The sequence below is a fragment of the Squalius cephalus genome (assembly GCF_949319135.1).
Source record: "Squalius cephalus genome assembly, chromosome: 5".
Taxonomy (NCBI): domain Eukaryota; kingdom Metazoa; phylum Chordata; class Actinopteri; order Cypriniformes; family Leuciscidae; genus Squalius; species Squalius cephalus.
Genome location: NC_137126.1, coordinates 45,917,035 through 45,928,398, shown reverse-complemented (window position 1 = coordinate 45,928,398; position 11,364 = coordinate 45,917,035). Strand labels below are relative to the sequence as shown.

General features: G+C 35.5%; 1 protein-coding gene across 4 annotated transcripts in view; it reads right to left on the bottom strand.

Moving 5' to 3' along the window:
* Positions 1-650: 650 nt before the first annotated feature.
* Positions 651-11,364, bottom strand: part of pdlim5a (PDZ and LIM domain 5a) — a 54,107-nt gene continuing 43,393 nt past the window's right edge. For all 4 annotated transcript variants that reach the window (XM_079871152.1, XM_079871154.1, XM_079871155.1 and 1 more), the window contains 6 exons: positions 9,695-9,789; positions 8,349-8,523; positions 5,647-5,827; positions 4,885-5,005; positions 2,617-2,732; positions 651-2,535 (listed from right to left, as the gene is read on the bottom strand). In XM_079871152.1, coding sequence (XP_079727278.1) covers positions 2,446-2,535; positions 2,617-2,732; positions 4,885-5,005; positions 5,647-5,827; positions 8,349-8,523; positions 9,695-9,789 — 778 coding nt within the window. In that variant the 3' untranslated portion in view covers positions 651-2,445. The remainder of the gene's footprint in view (positions 2,536-2,616; positions 2,733-4,884; positions 5,006-5,646; positions 5,828-8,348; positions 8,524-9,694; positions 9,790-11,364) is intronic.

Below are 11,364 nucleotides of genomic sequence, written 5' to 3'. Positions count from 1 at the left end.
GATCCATTTCTAACATATGGGAGAAATGGACCGAGTAGCTAAACAATAATCGGTAACACTTTACAATAAGGTTCCTTTATTAAACATTAGTAAATGTATTAACTAACATGAACTAACAATTAGCAATACATTTACTACTGTTTTTGTTAATCTTTGTTAATGTTAGTTAATAAAATAAAGCTGTTCATTGTTTGTTCATGTTAGTTCACAGTGCATTAACTAATGTTAACAAGATTTTAATAAAGCATTAGTAAATGTTGAAATTAACATTAACAAAGATGAACAAATTCTGTATAAGTGCAGTTCATTATAATTAATTTTAACTAACGTAGTTAACTAATGAACCTTATTGTAAAGTGTTATCCAATAATCAATATCTGTATACCTCAAAAACAGAATTTATACCTCTTGTTCTGTTTATTTTCCCTTTTACTATACATATAACGTTTTCTTGAAAATTCAATAATAAAAAGTTAAAAATAAGTAACTAAACGTATAGTAAAAGAATAGTATACAAGTAAAAAGTAAAAAAAAAATGAAATTAATGTACAGTTCTCCTTACACATTTTGTTATAAATTTTCTGCTCGAGTGATAATTAAGTTAGTTACAAAATAAGAGTTAGAATAATAAATCAAGAAGATGGCAAAGTGCTGACATTTGATTTTTATTAAACTTGTATAAAAGCACACTAGAGTTTTAACAGTGTTACAAAAACAGAAATCATTAAAAGTGCAAATCTAATAAAAAAAAATAAAAAAAAACATAAAAACAAGCACATGATACAGTAAAAGCAAAGTTGCCCACTATCCCAGAGCTTGAAATAAATACAATTCCCTTTAATTCACTTTTCCAAATGCATATGATGTTCCTTCTTCTGTGAAACACAAAAGGAGTAGTTTAGAAGAGGCTGTCAAGCTCTGAAAATGACACAGAAAAGCATCATAAAATGAGTCCATATTCTGCCATAAACCCCTTATGTGTTCCACAGAAGAAAGCAAGTGAACATCATGATGTTGATGTTGAGTCAATCATGACTGAATTTACATTTCTGACAGCATTATTCCTTTAAGAACAGAACAGCAGATCATTTCATGAGTTTTCATTTCATTATGTTACTAAACATACTTATCTAACCTCTCAGAAGACATCATCATATTTTGTTCGCAAGCATAAGCCTTTTCATAATATTTTGGCGATAGGGAGCTGCAGGAATGAGTCCTAAAACCCAACACAAGTTGGCAATGTGTACTTCCGGTTCCATCGTCTATAGAAGCCAATGGGTTTTTAGAAAACAAGACAACATCTTTGTTGATCCTGGAACAACATTCCAATCAACCAATCAGATTTGAGGGACAAGTTTAGAGTTTGTCAAGTTTAGGCTTACAAGCAGGGTTAGGTGCTTCTACACCAGTGTTATTCACTATCATTCCCCTCTGATTTTAGGGAAAAGTTATGGGTAGGGTTAAGTTTAGGGCTAGGGATAGGGTTAGCACTAAATTTTCAGACAGGAATGTTGTTCCAAGAACATGTTTTACTTGGAAAAATCATGGTGACCGTAAACTCATCTACACACTAGTCGCTTTCATTCCCTCACTGTGTTTATAATCATGCTCTTGCAAACTATTCTCACTTTACAACTTGTAGATTTCAAATAAAGATTGAAAGAGTTGTTGGAAACTTATGGTGGTGACATTTAAGTAATTCGCCCTTGGTGTAGTTTGTTTAGCATTTGCTTCTGGATTTAGGTTTCAAAATTCATAAAATGTGTTCATTTTGGTCACAGAGCTTATTTTCTGCAATAATAAAATAAATTTAAAATTAAAAAAGAAAGCTGATAGAACAATACTGGCTTTTTGATGAAGGAGGCAAAAGTGATGCGAACTTCTGCGTTAGCCTACAGCCTATACAAAAATACATCATCACAGCAGCACAACATTAGATAAATTAATGTGCATTTACTCTCAAGTATGGTCTCATTCCAATTGTTTTGATCCTTACACTGTAAAAAACAACAAAAAAAAACAAACTTTCAACTAAAAAAAGAAGTGTTCATGCTTCCTTCAAATTTTAAGTTTAGTCAGTCAACTCAAATATCCAAGTTGTCATTTAGTACAACTTCACATTTTAAGTTGACTAAACAATTTTAAAGCAGCACGAACACTTACTTTTTTAAGTTTAAACAACCTTTTTAATGTACAGTGTATTTTATTTATTAATGCACACTTTTCTGTGAAGTGAGAAGATTAAAAGAGAGAGTAAAGAAAGAGAAAAGATAAAGAAAAAACTTCCTCTGATACTTTGATCTGATAAAATAAGAGTTTCAAACACCAGCTTCAAACAGATCATTCTTCATTTCAAACCTCATCAGAACTGCTTTTACTTTGAGTATGTGTCATTTATATTGTTGTAAATATGTTTTCTTTACATTTTTTGCTTTTTTGTTTTTATATTTTGAGAGTCTGAGCGTGTTTCTTGCAAAGCGGCTTGTTCTTTTTGGAGAAGAAGCTCTGGCCCTCCAGACTGACGCTGCAAACCTGAAGAGAACAACAGACACTCGTCACACAACACTCAATGAATACCCTAACACTCACAGACAAACCTGAACACACACGTACTGAGCACACGAAGCAGGTGTCGTGCCAGGTGCCGCCCAGGGCCTCTAGAAACTTGTCTCCTGCTTCTATTGGGAAATCACAGCCACGGCAACCCGTCCCAAACAGACTGTAGTAATCTGAAGACACAATTACAAAACAGTATCAACGACTTTATCTAAAGTGCTCAGAGACACTTTAAATATCAGCTCTGTCTCTGATGTTTCTTCTAAAATTCCTTAGGAGCAATTAAAATGGACATAAAAGAAACTGTTGTTGCCATAAAGTAAGAGAAATTAGCAAGGATGCATTTAAAGTGTCAGTAGAAACTTTTAGAATGTTACAAAAGATTTCTATTTCAAATAAATGCTGCTTTTTTGAGCTTTCTATTCATCAAAGAATCCTGAAAAACTGTATCATTGTTTCAACAAAAATATTAGGCGGCTCAACTGTTTTCAACATTGACGATTATAAGAAATGTTTCTTGATCAGCAAATCATCATATTAGAATGATTTCTGAAGGATCATGTGACACTGAAGACTGGAGGAATGATGCTGAAAATTCAGCTTTGATCACAGGAGTAAATTAAAGCAAGAATCTGACATGGAGTGCCTAAAACACAGGAGTAAATAACAGTTTTCTATTTGAATCTATTTTAAAATGTAATTTTAGGTTACAATAATATTTCGCATTATTACCATTTTTTAATCGAATAAATGCAGCCTTGGTGAGCATAAGAGACCTCTTTCAAAAACATAAAAGGCCCTATCTTACACCCGGCGCAATGCAGCGCCAAGCGGACGCAAGCTAGTTTCAGCCCGACGCAGTTATCATTTTCACGTCTGCGCCACGTTGTTTAAATAGCAAATGCATTTGCGCCCATTTGTGCGCCCATGGGCGTGCTGGTCTGAAAACGAGGTGTGTTCTGGCGCATTGTTGGCGTGTTGCTATTTTGAGGAAGCAGAAATAGACTGAGCCATTGATCAACTGAAACCTGGTCTAAAGTCAATGCCACAATATTTTTTTGTTATTAATAATATTTCAATATTTATAATAATATCGCAATATTTCAATATTGTTATTTAATGAGCACGTTAGTAATGTGCACCTATAGGCTTGTCCACAACGCGTGTACACTCTGCCTATTAAACACACAGGGATGCACAGCAGCACACAAACATGACAAATATTAAAATTTAAAGGATCACAATGTAAAAGATTATTATTGTGTACATAAAGATATGGTGGAATCTGGCTTGTCCCGTAGATGTTCTGCTTGCGCACTTTTACCTCGCGCATGCATGTCTGGAGACGCGTTTGGTCTTTCCACTATCAAATAGCGAATCTGTAATGGCACGAGCGCAACTGGCATTTAAAGGGAATGGGAGATGAGACTCTGATTGGTTTAACGCACATATATCCCAAAACACACCCATTACTCATTAAGAGAATAGGGACAACCCTTTTAGACCAGGCGCCGGGAGCACCGACCATTTTTCCCGTCGTTAAACTAGCAAAAGTGGATTCGGACACGCCCTAAGTGAACTTGCGCCCTGCGCTTTAGACCATGTGCTTAGATCGTTCAAATACGGCCCTAAAACATCTTATAGACTCCAAACTTTGATCGGTAAAGTAGCTCAGATCATTTGGTCTTGGCAGAAATGTTCCCACTGCAATCTCTGCAGACTATGAGATCTTTGCAAATGTGAGGACAATTCAAGACCTTTTTATTATTCTTTTGAAAGCACAAGTCATTACTGGAGTCTTTTTTAGGAGAAACATCTGAGAAGCTGGAGACTTCACAACTGTCTAAGAGAAATAATTGCGATATTAAAAACACATAATTGTGTAAGATCTTCTTATTTTGCTATTATTTTGTTGCTGAAATCTTCTACATTGTGAGGAGCTGTCAACATTCCCCATGAGGAAAAAGGTAAGAAATAAAATAAATAAAAACATACTAAATATTGTCTTAATGTAAATGTATGTCATGTAAACATAACATTAACCACATAACATGTACTAAATCAAAGCTGTATATTACTGCCATATAGACATTACTTTGATACACACATCTCTTACTTCCTAAGACTGAAACAAGCAAATCTGAAACAAATGTTGCTGCTTTGAAACCATACTGTATGTACTGTAAAAAGCGCTATACAAATAAACTTGACTTGAACTGAATTGAATGCAGAAAGGTTTGTATGGGAGTTAGGTGGTCTAAAATACCATTAGCTCAGTATTAAAAAGTAATAGAAGTCTATAGAAAGCAATAGACAAACAAACACCTCTCTCGCAGTATGGCTCTCCATCCTCGAGGTGAAAAGTATCGTTTCTTATCGGTTGCTGGCAGGACGCACAGAGGAAGCAATACACATGCCAGGTCTGCTTGAGTGCATTGATCACTTCCTGTTAAAACACATCAGCATCATCATAGTTACACAATACACATACAGTATACTACCATTCAAAAGTTTTGGGTCGGTACGATTATTTTATGTTATTTAAAAAAGTATCTTATCCTCACCAAGGCTGCATTTATTTGATTTAAAAATATAGAAAATAGAAATATTGTGAAAAATTACTACCATTTAAAATAACGGTTTACATTTTAAAATGCAATTAATTCAATTATTTTCAGCATCATTACTCCATACGTCTTCAGTGTCACATGATCTTTCAGAAATCATTCTAATATGCTGATTTGCTTCTCAACATTTCTTATTTTTATCAACGTTGAAGACAGTTGTGCTGCTTAATGATTCTTTAATGAATGGAAAGTCTGAAACAACAGCATTTATTTGAAATACAAATCTTTTGTCACTTCTGATAAATGTGAAATCAATCAAACATCTTACTGACCCTAAACTTTTGAACGGTAGTGTACATGCACATAAAATGAAGAAAAGAATGTTCAAACAGTCCTAAAAGACATATTAATGTCCCTCTGTGTGTGAATATATTTGTATAACCGAGCCAAAAGCTCAGGCGTTTGACAGGCAGTTGGAGATTGAGTATATTTCATGTTTATGAAACACACAGTCACGGACCCCCAGGATTTTGTGCTGGCAGCGTGAGCATGTCGGAGCGAAGAACTCTTCGTAGCAGTGTTGGCAGTAGACAGAGCCCTGTTCCTCCACAAACCCCAGCTCGCTCAGAGACACGCTGCAGTGAGCGCATGTGAACTCCTCCGGGTGCCAGGATTTACCCATCGCCATCAGGAACGGCCCCCTGGACCACACCGTAAAACACACACTCACATCAAACAGCAATACACATTTGTGCTATTGTACATTGGGTGAATATTATGTTGTGACATGTCCAAATTTTTGGTCCAATTTGCAATTATTCCAATTATTCTGGGAAAGGAAAGCCCACCTAGATGGTAAGAGACTAACAAGCCACCTACCACAGTCTGTTTTGCTTATACAATATTTAAAGACCCCCTGAAATCAAAATTTAAAGGCACACTATGCAAGATTTGTACCTTAATATAACAGCTTCGAAATCATTTCTATGGTAAACAAACTCGTAGTAGGCGCATCATCCCGATAGCAAAGCAGGGGGGGGGGGGGGCGCCACTGGCAAAACCAGCAATGCAGGTTTGAGAGGTGGCGCCCCGACAAATCTCGCGAGAATCACGACTTGCTTTACGGCACGACGTCACATACATCAACAACATATGAAGCAGCCTCTATGGAAGACACTAGCACGCATTTCAGACGTGAATCATGGCAGAGTCGACGAAGAAAGCGCGGTCGGAAGAGTGCAGAGACGGCTCTGCGTGAGTGGTATTTACCACAGTAATGTTAAATACAAGTACTCCACAGCGACTCTAGGGGGCGCTGTTTGAGAAAAACAGAAACTGCATAGTGTGCCTTTACGTTTTTTAGCTCTTAGAATGAATATGTTAGCCTTAATGTTATAATTATTTTTTTGGCCACTATAATATTTTTTGCCACGGAAATTACACACTTCACCTTCACCGATCACTAACAGCTTCAGCAAATATCTGAATATCAGAGGTAATTTAGTGTGCTAGTGAAACTGAGAATAGTGTGTGTGTGTGTGTGTGTGTGTGTGTGTGTGTGTGTGTGTGTGTGTGTGTGTGTGTGTGTGTGTGTGTGTGTGTGTGTGTGAGACAGTCTCGTGTAATGCTTACTCTCATGTAGAATAAATATTCAGGGTTTAATTTGCTAAATGAAGGCTCTGTGAGAAGAGACTGATCCTAATTACTAATAACCACACACACACACACACACACACACACACACAAACACACACACACACAGGTAACTAAGTCTACACTTTCCCATCTCTTTTCCCACCGTGAGTGTGTGGTATCTGGTGTGTGTTACACAGGTGTGTGTTTCTTGTTAGATAAGGTGGTCGCCGTTCGCTCTGTGAAAGTAAGAGGTGAGTTTAGAGTGACTATTGTTATTATATATCGCTCTTAAGCTAATCATCTCATTTTCAAAGTGAAAGAGAGAGACAGCAAGAGGAAAGATGGAGAAACAGAAGCTCCAGTTCAAAACCTAGAGAGTCATTAGCGATTAGAGAGTCAGTCAGTCACAAAAACAACTGATCTATGCAGGAAATGAATGGGATTTAAACTTCTGAAACCCGAGTTGCTCCATTGATTTAAGAGTTTCTTACAGTAGCTTGTCGCTGAGCTAACAACACAATACTTTATAAGCCCATAAAATAGTGGAAGAAATAGTCCATTTATATTTATAGGATTTTTATCTATAGTTTGTTAATGAATTAATTATATTACTATATTTTATTCATAATAATTATAGATATAGTAAGAATTAGTCTATGCCTAAATAAAAAAAATGTATATATACTTTGTTAAAGAATTAAATATAATAATTATAAGAATAATTAGACAGATATTGGAAGAAAATGTCTGTTTATGTTTATATGAATTATTTCTATAAATACTCTGTAACTAAATGTATTTTATTAATATATTACTAATAATAATTAATATACAAATATTAGAAGAAATAGTCAATTTATGTTTATATGAATTATTTTTATAAATACTCTGTAACTAAATGTATTTTATTAATATATTACTAATAATAATTCATATACAAATATTAGAAGAAATATTCCATTTAAGTTTATATTATTTTTTTTTTTTACTAAATTCATTTGATTAATTTATTAATGATAATTAATAAATTACATTACATAATAAATGTTAATAAAAAAGGATAGAAATGCAGCCATGATGCCTTATAATGCTGCCTGCATATGTTCACTATGTATTAGAAGAGAATCAGAAGAGCTGCAGATTTGAGGGTGAGAAGGGCAAGATCATATGGAGGAAAGCTAATCAGTATGAACATGTGTTAAGTGACATTTTCATGGCGAAACTCTATTAATGACATTGTGATTCTATGAATATGACATCCTGTAATACTGTGCTAAAGGTGCAGAGAAAACCAAATGTCAGTGTCAGTATGTGTTCAATTAAAACTGGAATGACGTTTCTGACTGAAAACAACAATGAAGCAATAGTGCCAGTTGTTGTTAAACATGTTTTTTTATATTGTATATTCATTCCAAAAGCTTGTGAGTTTCCTACCTAGACAGCACTGTAGGGAATCACAGGCATAATCCCAACACAAAGGCTGTTTCAAATGGTAAACAGCATTGTGTAGCCTCATAAGATACCTAATTTTGGACATTTTCTGACTCCCAAAAAATGGACTATTTCATTGAATACTTGTTTGCATACCTGATAACCATGTCGCAGTGAGCACACATAGGAGTGCGTGTGCCAGCAGGGATGTGTTCTGCCATCTGGACCAATGAGGCTTCGTCTTTTGGGTGTGGGCGGGGCATGGGGCGGTCTAAGGCGGGGCCTAAAGGTGTACTGTTGCTCACGACACCAAAAGTGGGAGTAATGAGACCTGCCAAAAGACACAAACCCAAACACTTGTTAGAGCTTTAGCTTGTCTTAAGGTGCGTCGGCTACCTAAGGCCTGCAGCTTAAATATATCTGAAGTATTACAATTAAGTAATATTACTTAATCCTAACCTTCAAACAGAAAAGATACGACAATTTGTCTTCTAGTGGAATAATGGCAGTTAAAGTCATCGTGAAATCAAAACTGACAACTCAGTATTTATCATCAATGATTTATTCGTGCACATAATTCTTTTTTTATTTCCTTTTACCCTGATTATTCTTAATCAAAATAACTTCCCCTCCCTATAGCAGCGGTATCTCTTCTCTTCTCTGATGATGTGTTTACTGGCGTGAGGGCGGGGCAACATGTCAATCACATGAGATCCACCAATAGCAAACCACAACCATCCAATCAATTCCCCATGACAATATATTTTTTGTTTGACAATATCAAAGAAAAAAGCCATTACACTCTGATATATATATATATATATATAAATGCCACAATAGGGAAGAAAAGACTATCACAATGTGTTAAATTTACTAGCAATTTCAAAGTAAATCTTATGCCAAATCTTTTTCAGTGTAGTGTGTCCAAACATTAGATTGGTAAAGTAGAGTATATTAGTGACACACGGATTGCGGTTATATCTGCGGACACCGTGGATAATCCATGGGTCGGGGGGTCAAGTAATAAAAAACAAATTTTCTGATAAATTGTGGGTTGATGAGATAAATCATAAATGATAGAAATATTAACAGCGTTCTCTAAAATGTGAACGTGTTTAAAACTTAATTTTGTTTCATTGAGTTTCATTAAGCTACGCAGTTGAGAGGTCAAGCAATGGAGGCAAAACAGATACGAGAGAAAATTAAAAAAGGACAATTAAAAACAAAACAAAAGGAAAGAAGGAAAAAAAGGTATCATGCGTTTTATTGAAATAGTTCACCAGGACGAATCAAGTGCTGGGTATGTGATATGTAACGTCTGGGAAGCGCTGGATGTATATGACAATAAACTAATAAATCATATCCAGCCTTTGCTCCAGCTGAAGGTATTTAATATGGCCAACACAGTGACATTCCAGTTTATATACCGAGTGCTTATTGGAAGACACTGTGGTCAGTATCTGGAAAGAGAGAGGTTGAACCTTTAGTCATGTGCGGATTACCTGCTGTGTTTCTGACAGGCGTTCCTGGGGCTTTGGTCATGGTCTTAACAGGACAGGTGACATGAGTGTTGGGCTGAGGATCATCCAGCTCCTCGCTGAGAGACAGAGAGAGAGAGAGAGAGAGAGAGAGAGAGAGAGAGAGAGAGAGAGAGAGAGATAGAGAGAGAGAGAGAGAGAGAGAGAGAGAGAGAGAGCATGAGAGAGAGAGAGAGAGAGAGAGAGAGAGAGCATGAGAAAGAGAGAGAGAGAGAGATAATAGAGAGCGAGAGAGAGCGAGAGAGTGAGAGAGAGAGAGAGAGCATGAGAAAGAGAGAGAGAGAGATAATAGAGAGCGAGAGAGAGCGAGAGAGTGAGAGAGAGAGAGAGAGAGAGAGAGAGAGAGAGAGAGAGAGAGAGCATGAGAGAGGGAGAGAGAGAGAGAGAGAGCGCATGAGAAAGAGAGAGAGAGAGAGATAATAGAGAGCGAGAGAGAGCGAGAGAGTGAGAGTGAGAGAGAGAGAGAGAGAGAGAGAGAGAGAGAGAGAGAGAGAGAGAGAGAGAGAGAGAGAGAGAGAGAGAGAGAGAGACATAATTATAAGAGCAAGAAAAGAGTGATAGAGAAAGTCAAATTCCAAACTACCTACTAACTGATTATGTACAGTACTTTATGAAACCAGTAGAAATCTGCCAGATTTTGCGTCAAAATGATTAGTGTAATTTTGATTTATTTTAAATTATGTATTAGTATATATGAAGAGTTCAGATGCAAAAGCCTCTAAGTGCCATCTGAAATTTTCTTCTAGAATGATATTTTTTATCAAGCTCGTATATTTAAGTTCAGTAATTTCACTTAAATGGCAATGAAAATGACCTATTAATTGTCATTTAAGTGAAATTACTGAACTTAAATATAAGAGCTTGATAAAAATGATCATTCTAGAAGAAAATTTCAGATGGCACTTAGAGGCTATCTCTTCATATGTTATAGTTTGGGGTTATTCAAGAGAAGTCTTCTGCTGCATTTTTTTAAAATCAAAAACAGTAAAAAACAGTAATATTGTGAAATATTATTACAATTTAAAATAAAAAATTCCTATTGTAATATATTTTAAAATGTAATTTATATAGCATCATTCAGTGTCACATGATCCTTCAGAAATCATTCTAATATGCTGATTTGCTGGTCAAGAAACAAAAAAACATGATCCGGTATTTTTTCAAAATTTCAAATTTCAAAAGAACAGCATTAATTTGAAATAGAAATCTATTGTAACATTATAAATGTCTTTACTGTCACTTTTGATCAATTTAATGCATGCTTGCTGAAAAAAGTATTTTAAAAAACCATACTGACCCCAAACTTTTGAACGGTAGTGAACTGAATGTAGATAAAAACTACTGAATGTCAGTATTTTTTCTACTGAAATCCTGTACCAAAGTAATACGAATCTATTTAAGGTTTGTTGAGAATAATAAGAACTACAAAAAAAAAGTAAAACGTCTTAATTAATTGTGAAGAAATTCACATGTTTTAGGATCTTAATCCTAACATTGGCTGTATTTTATATGCAGATTAATGTGTTTGTTTCTGAGAAATGAGAACTGGACCTGTTTTTATGAAACTCAGCATCTTGCATTTGCCAACATGTGCAGCATACTGTACAACCAGAGCACACTCGCCGGGGTAATAA